General features: G+C 33.1%; 1 protein-coding gene across 1 annotated transcript; it reads right to left on the bottom strand.

Annotated features, from left to right (window-relative positions):
* Positions 1 to 4,326: 4,326 nt before the first annotated feature.
* On the bottom strand, positions 4,327 to 8,768 carry LOC108777190 (uncharacterized). Its single transcript, XM_018544011.1, has 3 exons — positions 8,580 to 8,768; positions 5,452 to 5,596; positions 4,327 to 4,781 (listed from the first exon to the last, which is right to left on the bottom strand). The coding sequence occupies exons 1-3, from the start codon at positions 8,766 to 8,768 to the stop codon at positions 4,504 to 4,506; spliced, it is 612 nt and encodes a 203-aa protein (XP_018399513.1). The 3' UTR covers positions 4,327 to 4,503.
* Positions 8,769 to 15,735: the final 6,967 nt, after the last annotated feature.

Genomic DNA, 15,735 nt, shown 5'->3' with positions numbered 1-15,735 from the left:
ACACCAACGTTGCTTCGCGTATAACGCAAGCAGATTTTCGAGCATAGAGAATAATTATAGCGATCTCGTGAATATCGTGTATAAATTAGGCAGTGTGCTGATCAGGAAAAATTGCATGTATATGTGTGTATGTTTATGTGTACATAATTTATAATAAAATAACTGAACCTTTATACTTACACACATATATTCCAAACATCAATATACATAATGATTTCTTCCTTCCATTTTTTAATAGTTACGTATTATTATTATTATTATTATTATATGAATTTAGTAGCTATTATCGATTTAGAATATAATAGTATTAGTTAATTATTTTTATATCCGACTCCGCGAAAATCTCTTTCGATAATAAGTGACTACTCGATTTCAGAGTTATTATATGTATAACAATAAAGTCTCTTGTAATAATTAATAAAAATTTACGGTTAAATTTAAGTACAGGTAATCAACATGTCGAATCTATCTATAAACTGTGTGTACGTAAACGTATACTTTACCCTTATATAGAAATTGTTAAAAATTCTTATTTCGCCTTATCTACCATTTCTTCTCTCGGTGAAATAAAATCTATTTTGAAAAGTTATGAAAACCTTCTTAATTTCAGTAAACCATGTCAGGTACAGTTATCTTATTATTTTACGGTGGATAAAATGTGTTGTGGATCAGATCGTTACAGAAGCTAGCGTTACGTGGCTTACGCCTTATGTGTGAATTACCTCAAATGATTACTATAAACTTTCACAGTTTATATTTTACTCGCTCGTTTCACTATTTGTATTACATCCGTTACGGATTTATCCCTATAGGACTAATTGCACCAACGTCAATTACTGCTCTACATAACGACGGCTAATTAAATTCTCTATCGCTGGCTATATATTACAGCTGTACATGCGAATATCTAAGAAGAAATCTCTAACATTCAGCTAGAGATAGTCAACTGAAATTGCAACGCATTATTGCAACAAACTGACTGCTAATATGCTGAATGTACAATGCGTATCAGGTATGCGTGTGTTTTGTTTGTGTGTTTTTTATGATATTCTCCTGTGCTCCTCTATATTAATAACTAATGGCTACTAAGTGAATGAGAGAACATAAGAAGTGCAAAATGCGATCGCGAGATCCCGCAATATCTCGCTACGCGCAGACATGGGAATCGTTCTAATATTGCATGCCCCAGTTTGTAAAACATTCTCATAATTGTTAGTATAATCGTTTAAATTTCAACACGATAACTTTAAGTGGACCCCAAAAGACGAACTTGTATCCGCGCGCTGAGAATTATTTTCGTAAAAAACGTACGTTTATAATAATACATACATCGAAACTCCTAATTACGGTATGCGTCTGTCATACGTCAAATCAGCGTGATGAATAATTGTATATGCAAAAAATGATTTTGCTAAAGTATCTAAAATTTTGCTGGATACTGACATGGAAATAATTTTATTAAACTATCAAAATAATTATGTAGAACACACTCAAGCACGATGAGCAACGCTGCAAAAAAAAAGTTTTAACTTTCTGAGTGTTCTATATATAATTAATTTAATAGTCCAACGAAATTCCTTTTAGGTCAGTACTTAACTAAATTTTTAGACATTTCAGCAAAATCGTTCTTTCCGTGTATGTTTCAGAAAGAGCTCTGGTGAAAATAAAAATTGATGAGTAAATTAGTGGGGGACAGAATCATAATTCTTAGAAAGGATAAATTGGAGCAATGGAACATAAAAGAAGTATCTTAACACTGACTGTCAAGCTGATTTTGGCATTGAACTTAATAAACACGGTATATTATATATACCACAATATTCTTTTTTTTTTTTAAATATATTAATATAAATCATATTATTTCTTTAATGTGTGTGCGTCTCTTCAATATTTAGTAAAATCGTTTTTAATAGTTAATAAAGTAAATAATACCTTACTTATAAAAGAATGATAGAAATTTTACGAATTTTATGCATCACACAAGTATAGGTGACCTAGCAGACAAAATGTTAAGAGATAAACGTTTCTTTTACGTTTAATACTCCAATTTACGCTTTCTAGAAGTTTTGTTTTACGCTTCTATCACTTATCCCTTACACTCAATTTACACTTTGATTTTTAGATCGACATCAGCATTATGAATTTATTCGTCCGGGTTTACCGAGTGCTGAATGAACACAAACAATCTAATCAATTCGACGATGAAACAAAGCTTTCTCCGCGCGCAGGCACAGACTTTTGTTAATGTTTCGCTTAGTTATAAATATATATCGAGTGTAAAAAGATAATGTACATGTACTTTGTTTATGCAAAAGACGCGTCTTTTCTGTGTCGCGCATTTTTCGTGACGCATTCGAACATTGTTAGGTAACAGTCGCGAGTTTGACCATCCGTTCCCGATTTGCTAAGACTTTTCTGGAAGAAGTAACATCGAGGATTTTGCTAATTGGTGCGCGAAGGGTGCTGGGTAAACATTATCGCTAAGTTATTAAAGTAACGACATCGACGTGTTTCTTTTTCTATATAAATCACAATCTTCTCTCTACATCATTTCCTACATCAGTCGTCTCGTCTTCACGATTAGCCTTCCTCTAAATCGAATTTTATATAAATTTGTTATCTCTACGAGGTTATTCGTCAGAAATATCGAAGATAAAGCAACGCGAGTACAAGACCAGTCATATAGATATATACTTCATTCTCTCATACACCGATTTTCCGTATATGTATTCCAAGTGTGAAACAAATATACAATTTGTATAGAGCGGTTCGTCATCAGTGATACGACCCGGAAGGAGGTAATTCTACGTAAATAGATAAAAAAACAAAAAATAAAATCGTATATAAAACTTCCATATTTTGGAGAAAATATGATTGAAAGATTAGAAAATCAATCAGCGTCTCCGGGTCAATTTAATAATATTCCAGAAAATTTTTCTTAGAATTCTCTACATAATTTTTTAGAATTTCTATACAAAGTTCAGAATTTCTGTATAATTTTATATAACAGTTTGAAACATTTCTCTGAATTGAAGCACTTTTCAGAAGTGCTTAGAAAATTTATCTTTTCTAAAATTCTTTATAAATATATATGAATTCAGATTATTATTCTAAGACTTCTAACATATTTTATTTTATAATTTTTAACATTTTTTGATCAGGACTATTTATAAGTTAAGTATCAATTCAACGTAGCGACTATTTGAGTGTAAATATAAATACATTTTATTTAACAAAATGAAATTCTTCTTTCTATTTTTTATTATTTTTAAACAGGCCGTTAAATTATTTTATTTATACTGTGATAGGGTTAAATAATTTTTATAGAATATTGTCCAGGCTTAGAAATAATAAAGAACATCAGTATTATTGAGATTATCAAGAACCTCTAAAATTTTGTTTTAGCTTTTCTTTTGTTTTTAATTATAAAAATCGTCATTCCTTCCCAGTTACATGACTAATAACAGACTACTCTGTACTAATCGGTAGATTAAACGTCTCCTCTACAAAATTTCTCTACTAGAAGTCTTGTGACAAAAGAATGTCATTAGATATATCGAATCCTCGGTACATCAGGTAGAAAAGTGCACTTGCCTCAGCATATACATTTGCAACGTAAATTAGTTTATATTGTTGTATATTATATGTATATAGATACCAATGTACGTAACTAAGATTTCGTCGATAATTCGTCAAAATCTGATTAGCAGTTTTCTTTGTTAGAAAAAAAATGTCAAAGGCCGAAATCTCGTTTCAATAGAGTATAAATTTTGTGTTCTCTACCTCTGATAAATAAAACGTTATTTCCGTTTCCCTCACAAGAAGAAACATATTCCACGAGTCTCTTTTTTTAGATGCGATAGAAAACCACTCTGTACTCTCATATCTATATACACACTAGTATATGTACAAGATATACACAGAATGTCTTAGACGTCGGCGCATCTTCAAGGGCCAAACAAAATCGTTCGTCCGTGCAGTAATAATTTGATTTTAATAAAAATAAAAACTGTTTATTCCAGTACTGCCTCCTATCTCAAAGTTATGTAGATTATCATCTTCTTTTTCGGATGGCTTTCGGTGTAATTTTACCATTGATCGCGGGAAGATGCGCCACATTCTAAGAAATTTCGCATATATTTCGCGATATTATGAAAGAATGGCATTGTTCTCCCTTTCGAAGAAATTCACTTTCTCAGTTTTTTTCTTCTTTATATTCTCCTTTGTTTCTCGCTCGATATTAAGGCTAATTCTACAATATGCTTTTTGTTTCCTGTTTCTCGCTGTTTGTCCCTTGCCTTCTTGATGAAAAAGGCAAGAGACAAACAGAGACGAACAGCAAGAAACAGGAAACAAAAAGCACATTGTAGAATTAGCCTAACTCTCTTCGCCGCAGATTCGACTTTTGCACGAATCGTCAAACGAGATCCCGTAACTCGATCATTTTTTCCCCCCTATTCCATCCCGCCCTTTCTGCTTCGCCTTTTCTTGTTCGTTTGTATTTTAGGCCTCTTCGGAATGTGAACCCTGAGAACTGCGTTTCTTCTTATGGTTGTTATGATGATGATAATTGTGATGCTGATGGTGGTGATGATGCTCCCGATGCTGCATCAAAGCGTCCATCTCCGGCTGATTTTGATGGCCTACCAGAAGGTCCAGGGTGCCCTTAGGTACAGCGGGTGTCTGCTCGCTTGCTGGCGGAATCGGCGTTGCGATCGGTGACTCGACTGGAAGTGGCACGCAGTGTAACACGTAACATCTCACACCCGCCAAAATAAAGCCTGAAACATTAAAACCATGATTAGAAGCACATTTTTACACATCGAAGTCTCGTCAACTGCAGATGATTCAAGTAGTGATGAGCACGCGCGCGTCACCAAGCGCGCCGATCGATTGAGCACGCTTATAATCCTCTATTTGACGTTTTGCAATCAGCTATTACGCCTGTTCTACAATAATAGGGTCGCAAACCCTAAAAAATTTGTCAATCATAATTGAATATGAAAAAAAATAATCGACTATGATTGGGTAATTTCTTGAAGAAATTAATTTAGAATTGGCCGGAAAATTCGCTGAAAAACTTCATATCTATCCTGGTTTTCTTTCTAAATAAACATATTCTGCTTAATTTAAATCAATTTATTACTACAATTATATGCACATAAATAAATAAATAGTTCGTAAAACTGAGAAATTGCTTCATTTTTCAACTGTGGTAAGTTAACGCATGAAACAAACTGAGAATATTTTCACGGCTTGACAAAATCATTAGAAAGAACGCAGTATTCGATTTATTCATCAATCCACGACATGGAACGCCTCTATATTGTAATGAAAGTTTTTTTGCTTGTTCTGGAAGAACGTTTCTTATGACGTATAATACAACATTAAGGTAAAAGCGAACGCGACGCAAAAGTAGGGGTTTCCACCTATTTTCCATCTAAAGCTCACCCAGTATAAGTAGGGCAGCGCCTGCCACGAGTAACGCCAACCTGTGGTTGGTGGTCGTTGCACCCGGGACGAGTTGGACGAGACCGACCACGAGCACCACCGCGCCCAACAACAGACACACCACCACGGCGTGCAGCCCGGATATCTGCGGGCAACGATCTTCGTCAGGCGACGAATATGCTTGCTCTCGCCGCCATTTTCGGCAATTATATTATAGTATACACTATTATACCATTCGTAAATTCTCAAACGTTATTAAATATTAAATAAAAATACATTTTTTGAGCTTTTATTTAATGCAACTATAATTTGGTCTTTCTTAATGATAAAATAACTAAATTATGATAAAAATTAAAAGGATTAGAAAACTTACAAATTTTTCACATAAAAAATCCTCCTTTTGCTTTTATTATATCTTACATATTTTGGCATTGTAAATTAATTTCTCAAGTGTATTCAGTAAAATTTTTCTTCAAATACTTTGGCGACACTGCCAGAGTTGTGGATGGTTCATAGAGCTACTTTGTTTTATCTGTCATTCAGAGATTTTTATTTAAAAATTGTAAGTTTTCCAGATATTGTATTTCACAAGTATATCTATCTGTGATAAAATTTTTGTTATATATATTTTCTGATTTAAAAAGATCAAATTATATATCGTCAAAATAAAGAGATATGTAAAAATTTATATTTAAAGGGGTATTTAAGAATTTATAAACGTAGTGTTGTTATCTATTATATAATATCTCTATATCTATTATTTATATAATAAACTGTTTATAGTGAAATCTTATTTTAAAGAGTGAACATATTGAACTAGTTTTTAAAAAGAGTAGCTTAATTTTCAATTTTTAAGGATGAGATTTACTCTAAAATTTTAGAAAGTATACATATATGTACTTTCTAAAATTGTTTATATATATATATATATAAACAATTATTTCTAGCTTCATGGCTTTTTTGAAAGGGATTTTTACATCAATCTGATACATAGACTTTCTTAATAATATAAATAATTTTTGAGAAAATCAAATACAATCGGATAAAAATTTACCTCGTATTTTCTTGAACAGCTTGAAACTTTTGTTATATAATATATATATCATTTTAAATAATGTATGAGCTTATGTCCCTCTAAAAAATTTTTTCATTAGTTTTGTTACATGGAAGTTTTCATAAAACTGAGCACCCGCTCTACTTTAAATATCTCCAAAATTAATAATGTCAATAAGAAAGGCTACGAGCTAAAATTTAGTTTAATAAAACAATAGACTATTTACATATAAACGTTTCGACACCGATCATTACTAATGTTAAATAAAATTAAAAAAGTCCGGTAAATCTTGAGAGTATATATGTACAAAACCTTGCGCAGACTTCTATTAAAATATGTTACATCGCTATTGCTATAAGATCTTTGGTTGGAGTTATTAAAAAATGAAATAAAATTAGCATATCAACAACGTTGATTGCTAATTTTATTTCATTTTTTAATAACACTTTGACGCATCAACAAACATTCATTCGTTCAGACATGAGACATATTCAAAGTTGACACTTTCGAAAGAAAATGAATTTATCACGAGAATATTTTTGTGCGATAATTTTCTACGATTTTTAGAAGCCGCTAATTCCCCTACAATGTGTCGAGAATGTTCGTTCGATATTTGGCGGTGAAGCACCATCTCAAAAAACTGTTTATGAGTGGTACGTGAACTTCAAGCGCGGTCGAGTAGAACTCAATTGTCAGTGACGAATTCCGTAAAGGCCGTCCTTGTCACGGCGATCATGCCAGAGAACATCGATGCTGTAAGTAACTTATTGCAAAAAGACCATCGCACGACTTACAGAGAAATAAAAGCATCCCTAGACATTGGTATGACACAAATTAAAACAATCTTACATCTTGGCATCGGAAAATTGTGTGCTCGTTGGATATCGCACAATTTAACGGAGGCCCCAAAAAAAGCGCGTATCAAATAGTGCAAAAAATGCTCAAAAAATATGATTATGGTCTGTCCAAAGCAATGTATAACATCGTAACAGATGACAAATTATGGATTTATTGCTATATGAACCGGAAAGCAAGCGACAATCGAGTGTGTAGGTGTTCCCAGATGAGCCATATCCAACAAAAAAGCCTTCAGAAAGATGGACAAAATGCTTCGACGATTGATTTTATCGAATGAAAAAGTGTATTTATTGTAACGGAGAGTATTTTGAGACGCAATTAAGTCAATTTCAGAAATTAATTATACGTTTGTATATGATTTTGCGGAAACTTTCAGAGCAACAAATATATAAGTATATTATATGTATACATGGTATTAAGGCGGTTACAAAAATTCAAAATGTTTTTTTTCAGCCGCCTAATTAAAACCATTTATTTCTTATGATTAAAAATAGTCTTCTTACTTTTCAAATTTTTTAAAAATATGCAGAGATCACAAGTCGCATTTGTAATAAAAATTAATGTTTTTCAGTTTATTTTTTTCTAAAAGAGATGTACACTTTTTATAAGTTTGAACAATATAAAATTGTGTAAAAAAACCTATTATTTTTAAATTTTTTCAAAATAAATCCATTATGTATTTATATATATGATTAAAATTTATTGTATCTTTAAATTCAGTGAACTAGTAAGTGGTTTGTTAAACCATTGTCCAGATAATAAATTTACAATTTGCTTGATAATTTTTATTATACAGTTTATAAAATTTTTTGTAAAAATCTTTTGTATATTTCAAAAAATCCTATTATTACGATAATGTTTAATAGCTTACCACGTTTATCGCTAACACGATAAAATTTGTAGCGAATTTGACAGTAAAATATAATGAACAGTTCTCTCCATGCATAAAGTTTAAATCAGCCCTTTATCATTGTTTTATATATACTGCAAGCAACTGATCATTTTCAGCGCAAAACTAAGATATTGAGTCTCAATGTCCTTGTAGAAAAAAAAAAACCTATACGAAATTGATTTTATGAACTTCTTCGCAACTCCATTTCTGCGCTTGTACATTTTGTAAGTTAGGAAATTGTAATTATATATATTAAGTGTCAAGCATAGTTCCTCGAACTTTGGCTTTAACGTCAATCGGTGTATTATTACAATTAATTGTTACCTTGCCACATAAGTAGAGCTCAGGCAAGGGCTCCAAATTGTTGTGCCCGTGCGGACTAGGAGTGGGCGGCGAACCTTGAAGTGGCGGTAACCACTGCCCTCCTAAATAAAGCTGACTTGGCCGCTTCAGCCTTTTCTCTTGCCTCCTGCGCTCATGACGGACGGCCACCGCTGGCATAGCACCAATCATCCTGATCAAACAAAAAGCCAGCACTTTTATATATCATACACTATTCGTCAGATGGAAAATATTGTGGCAATCACATTGCCGAATTCCGTAAACATGACTTACCGGAATTAACTCTGACAAGCGCGGTATATCTATTAAATATTAACAAACGTTTTAATTATTCGAATCGACTCTGATATTGGTTTTTCAATATTAAATTATTACAGGCGAATACGTTTATATTTATACCGTACGTTATTATTTATGATCCCTTTCTCTCGTAAACGGTATACACAAGAGCTAAAAAAAGATATTTGCGCACTTCGTCCCTTCGAGATAATTTGACGCGACATGGAATACCGCATGTTGCGGTATTTAATCATATCTATTAATACGTAGAAAAATATAAGATAAGAACATCTTGAGACATTCTTCTGCTTCGTAAAAAGAATTATTTTAACGAGACCAGCAAATTCAAAATTGAAATCGAATCATCCTTAAACAGCAAAACTTAAACAATAGAGCCCGTATTTAGAACGCGCTTACAACGCTGTTAACACTCTAACATGCTATAATTTACGCATACTGTAGAATTGTAGAGATAAAAGTACCGTGCTTTTATCAATAAAAACACGTTCTAAATACGCGGACCGTGCTTGAAAAATAATTAAGTTAATATTTTCATTAAATATTTCAATAAATATTTCCTAATTTCAGCGCTATTTCGAGAACACCGCTTTGTGCGAATTGCCAAAATATCTCAGAATCTCCCTGTTTAGCAGCATTATTCTTTACTTAAAATAATAAACGGTTCAATAATTTATTTTAGAAAAAGCATTGCAAGAGCGAAGACTTTTTAGGGGCGCGCGGCGTTCTACGGTATGAACTGACACCGGCTTACTTTTATACCAAACGCGTTATGAACTTTGGTGACCCCGGTTGACCTCGAGCCGGTCGATACGTCATTGCATCCGCCCTCTGACCCGCAGTCGATGCAGCAAGTTCCAGGAAACCATTCCGAGTAGAAAAAGAAAAAAAACAGTCGGATACATCTCGACGACTCTATTTTGTGCTTATCAAGATTTATCCTGTTAACGAGACAATAAAACTCCAGCGAGTTGTTGTCTAACAAAACTAATCCGAGAGATCTAGATTCTTTTTCCTCGTCCCAATTTGGAACATCAACGTATACAAGATAACTTAAACGTGTAACCGATTATATGTACACAATCCAAAGCGAATATAAAATCTCATAATAAATAGATAATCTAAAACAAGGATGAATAGATAATAATTCGATTCGTAGAATGGAGTGGGAAATTTCTGAAAGCGTAGAAGAACAATCATATTCGTTACGAATGGAGCGTTTCATAAATATTTATTCTCGAAAAATTCGTGCATCAAGTTGTATATAAGTGGTACAATAGAGAAATCGCAATAAGAAAAGCTTTTAACTTCTAAGTAAAATAACTACAGTAGTAATCGTAAAATAGCTGCGATGTAATAATTTATAATTTATACTAATAATAGTAAGTAATAATAACAAGAACGGTTCTCTTATCTTGCAACGATCTTCGTGATATTGGCTTTTTCTTTCGTGAATATACGTTTTTACTCGGGGCGCAACCAAGGGGATGAAGATGGAGCATCGTTTCGATAACAGGATACGATATAAACGGTGGCCGCGTATATCAATCCCTCTTGTATCATGTCCCCTATAATTCTGACTCCTTCGAATAAATGTGTCCTCGCACATCATAGTAAATTTCACGATAAATATAGTAATATCTCTAAGTCGTTCCAAACAGATATCATCCATCATTTCTCGCTACGTTCCACAAACATGTCAACTGCTATCATGTTCAGCTAATTCAACGTTTTAACTAGAACTGCAACGGATATCCGGCAATTATCTCATATCCCATCGGTTTATTATAATCCAGCCGGATTGGAAAAAAGTTATTTTCCATAAATTTGTGGATAGAAATAATTATACATATTTGAAATTTAAATTTTCAAAATATTTGATTATATATATGTATATGATCAATCTATAAACTACATGTTCTTTTATTAAATATTTTTATATTTGAATATTAATTAACAGGGTGTATCTGCAATTATATCACACACATTAAGTGTTTCATCCAGAATGTATATTGTATCAAGCATAATATACATATGTAATATATATATATTTATAATGTAATATAATACAAGAATTAAATTAAAATAAACTTTTTTTATTGTTTGTTTGGGTATTACATTTTTGATGCATATTATTTTTTAAGTATTTTATACTGTTTATATAAGAAATGAGTAGGGGAACCTGGGGCATAATAAAACCACGGCGGAGTATAATGGAGTACAATCAATGATTTTTTACAAAAATGCTATCATGTAATGAAATGTTGTGCAATAGTTAGTGTTAGATGTATCTTATTGTATTCATTTTTCAGTTGTCATATTATTTTTAACTGATAGTTGCTAGAAACTGTTTAATACGTTCGCTGTGCTGCCCCAACTGAGTTACAATTTCTTTGATACATTTCCATAAGGTAAGCAATAATAAAATTCTGTTTTTTACTACCGCAACTATATTTATATCATATACAACCTTTTCTTTCATTTTAATAAAGTATTTATGTAAATATTGATGATTTGTGAAATGTTAAAGTAAATTTGTGCACTTGAACGGATAATGACATGTATTAATATACGGGACACGTGATGTACATTGAACGCGCCGTTATTATTATGTAACGTGACACAGAATGTAATAGAAGTGAGGTTAACGCCAATGTCACTTTAAGTAACGTTCAATGTTAATTTTTAGAAAATAGAAAAGTTTTAAGTGATATCCTATTATACCCCACATAAACGGCATATATATAGCGAAGTTAATGCACGCTTTCGAGAAAATAATAATTTTATTCTGTTAACCTATTCTTTTGTGGTAAAACTTGTGTTTTTCTTACAGCAGATACTTCAAACTTCCAAAGAATATTTTAGTATAAAATCAAGTTGATATTTATTTTCAATATGCTTAAAACCTTGTTCAAACTTTACTGTGACCATTTATGCCCTGGGTTTTCCTACTTCTGCACTATTAGACAATACGTGATCTATTTCTATTTCATATATATAAATATTACATTTTTATAGCATACTTGTAATGATTTACATAAAAACATTCTCTTTTTATTGTAAAAAGAAACAATTAGATTTTCATTTTAAGCTCTTTGAGCAATTTCCGGATAAAATCCGATTATCCGTTTCACGCACTTCTGCCGGATAAAATCCGGTTATCCGGCTTTACCAGATGAGTTCTGATATCCACTTATCCGACGAATCATTATTCGTTGCAGCTCTAGTTTTAAGTTTTATCGTCAAAAAACGTCAATGAACAAAAATGGAATATCACTTTGCCTTTCGATTTTTTTTACACCTTTTCAATCGTGTGTAAAATTTCGGCAAGAATTCAAAGGTGCAGCGCGGTGAGATGAAAATTTATCGAGATACAATAAATTTGTTCACGAAATGAGCATTTCGGTTTCGTTTGTGCCATATATGTATCAGCATTACTTTCAACGTCAGAACTTCGCCGTTTTCAATCATCCACGCTCCTCTCGGGGAAACGGCGATTCTTCGTTATCGTTTATAGCTAACGACTAATGGGCAGGACCATATTCGCAACGTACACGACGCGTGTGTGCGCAAGATGAAGATTCCTATCATCGTTTTAAGCCTTAATCTACTTAAGTTTAGTCAGCCTTCCTTTAACCTTTTGCTCTATGTTTTAAACTGTAATTATTTCTTCTGGCACACACACACAAAATGTTTTCCGGCACTACTTTAATCCGCAATTCCTAAGCTTTAAGCGAGCTGGACAGATCTTAATTATGTAAAGTTTAGAGCTTAAAACAAAGGATTAAAGGCTTACGACACTTATTGTAGATCGAGAAAGTCGCTTTGCAAAACTGATCAATCAACGCAACAGCAATAAGTATGTGGTAATTAAAATCCATTTCAATCGATATTTCTATCACACAGTGTGTATATTCTTCTTTCTCTCCATACTTTCCCCCTTCGATTAATTCTTCAGGTTCATTTTCCTCAGCGGAAATAATGACGGAACGATAACTTTCAAATTACAAATAGTGATCGAAAAAAAGGTTCCCTTTTGCCGAAGTTTAGGAAGCTAAATTGATAGCACTTTACGAAGAAGTTCTACATTCTTTGGCTGAACTTGGAGGAAGTTTAATAGAATTCTAAACTAACATTTAAATATGCAGAGATGCGTAACGCTGTAGAAATTGCAAAATGTAATAAATTACCTCTTCAGCCTTCGATACTTTTGAAGGAAACATCAAGGAGAAGTCGACTTTTCGATCAAACGAGGAACCTATCGTTGAAAATTAACGCAGAAATGGGAGGACATTTCTCTGAGGTCACGGTTTACAAACACTTTGAAGTATACTTTGATTGGTCAGTTAGTAAAACTTCTTCTTCTGATTGGTCAATCAAATGCCTCGAAGCATTATCTAACGTTAAATAGACTGCACCCTGAAAATTCTGAAGTAGCAGCGCGAAACAAATGAGACAACGGATAACTCTATACGTATAGGCAGACTTGTCTTCTTCAAAGATGACCTCCCCTACGCGTCGGAACCGATATATGGCTCATACAAATATTAAAAATTTTGCAACCGATAGGTGCGCGCGCTTGTGTGCACGCACGGCACTGCATATATATAGAGTAACAATTGTACCACTTATTTGAGGATTTATCGAGGACGTATCTGGAGTACACGTTTTTCCGGCGGATATACACGTCCCGTCCGAAGAGGAATTGTGTGCTTTGTAAATCTATCACGGTAAACAACGAAATTACGAGATCGAGAGAGTCGCACAGTAAGTATACATGTAATCTTAAGAAGATGTATTATATTCTTAGATTTTAGTTTTGCGAAGGAGACTTACACCTTTTATATATACAGGGAGGGGCATTTAAAACAGGTCACCTGAATAACTCGCTTGTTTTTGACAATAGAAGAAAAAGTGTCAAACAAAAGTTGCTTGGTTTCGAGGGGCACATAATGTGATGTCAATAATTGTTTTTTTGGTGGAGGCGCTAAAAAGATATGAAGTGATATGAAGGTCACCTCCACTTTTTTAAATGGAATTATGTAATTTTTTTTAGATAACGTGATTCCTCTAATTATTTTGCATATAAAAGTATTAAGGTAGAGATACCAAAAAACCAATAGTTTTCGAGATATTTTACACTTTATTTTGATACATATTGACACAAAATGTTAAATAACTCGTAAACTGTTGACTTTTTGATTATCGTACCTTAATACTTTTGCGAACAGAATAATGAGATAAATCAAATGGTGTAAAGAAAACACATAGTTACTTTAAAAAAAATATGTATGCAAAATGGATAATTTTTTAAATACGCAACTATATGTGTTTTCTTTACACCATTTGATTTATCACATTATTCTGTTCACAAAAGTATTAAGGTATGATAATCAAAAAGTCAACAGTTTACGAGTTATTTAACATTTTGTGTCAATATGTATCAAAATAAAGTGTAAAATATCTCGAAAACTATTGGTTTTTTGGTATCTCTACCTTAATACTTTTATATGCAAAATAATTAGTTGACACATTTTCTTCTATTGTCAAAAACAAGTGAGTTATTCAGGTAATCTGTTTTAAATGCCCCTCCCTGTATGTATATATATATATATATATATATATAATATATATATTATATACATGCATATATATATATAATGTAAATGTATATGTATAAGTAAGATTAGTTCGCGATTTTTCAGCCTTTTAATCGAGCGGAAATGAACGAACGAAGTAAATCCAAAGACTGAAATAAAAAGCTATACTTTTCCGAAAAAAACGGAAAGAGCACTCACGATCACAGAGATTCGAGGAAACGGTTTAATCGATCCACACGGTTAACATTCATCTGTATGCTCGCGCGCATGTACGTTCACACGTAGATTTATACGAGGGGTGTAAAGGGAAGGAAAGATGAGAGGGGGAGAAGGGGAGGGAAGGGTGAGGAATTAAACTCGGATATTCGTACTCGGTAAGATTATTACCGAAGGAATATCGTAGTTTGCACGACGGTGCAACCGATTTAAGGGTCGAATCCTATAAATATTCTGAGATTCGGGACGCCATCAAGTGTTTAATCTGAGGGCGATCTACCTAGCTTTCCATTTTTAGGCTTCCTTGAGCCAAAAAAGCTCCTCCCAACGAGATTTTACGCGATCGAATCTTTTTTAAAAACTGTTTTAAGATTGTCGAGGCACAGCTCATGCAGCTGTCGATTTGCTCCAAAACTTGCGCCGACCGACCTCGATTTAATCGCAATGAATTTCGCCTTTCTATCCGCACACCTATTCCTTAACAGTCTCTCTCTCTCTCTCTCTCTCTCTCCCTCCCACCCTCCCTCCCTCCCTTCCTCCCTCCCTCTCTCTCTCTCTCTCTCTTGCATTCTTAAATTTGCAAAAGGCATAAAGATTGCAATTACAATTGAATATATAATGGGAACAATGCGTTAAAGAATAGTTAGAACGCTCCAAGATAGCGATAAAAACAGCATGTATAATTACGCGACATTCGTGCGTGGATATTATAGCAGTATATGTATAATGTATAGCACACGATGCCGCTATCGAGAAAGAACATTTTCAATAGAATTAATTCATTTGTCGTATAAGATATGTAAGACAATTAATTTTTTTTTTTTTTCTTAGGATCACAGAATAGTAGCGCCCGAGCATAGCGATATTTCATTTTGAAGAGAGATACATGGGAAGGAACGGTAAAACGCGCGTTCTCCATACGTAATTAGGTTCGTCGATTTAAGTGGAATCACACACATACACGCGCGCTTACGCATAACATATATGTATCTAACAATAATAGAGAATCGCGCGCAACACCGTTC

This window comes from Cyphomyrmex costatus, unplaced genomic scaffold (assembly GCF_001594065.2).
Source record: "Cyphomyrmex costatus isolate MS0001 unplaced genomic scaffold, Ccosl1.0 scaffold413, whole genome shotgun sequence".
Lineage (NCBI taxonomy): Eukaryota > Metazoa > Arthropoda > Insecta > Hymenoptera > Formicidae > Cyphomyrmex > Cyphomyrmex costatus.
This window is presented reverse-complemented; position numbering and strand designations above follow the sequence as displayed.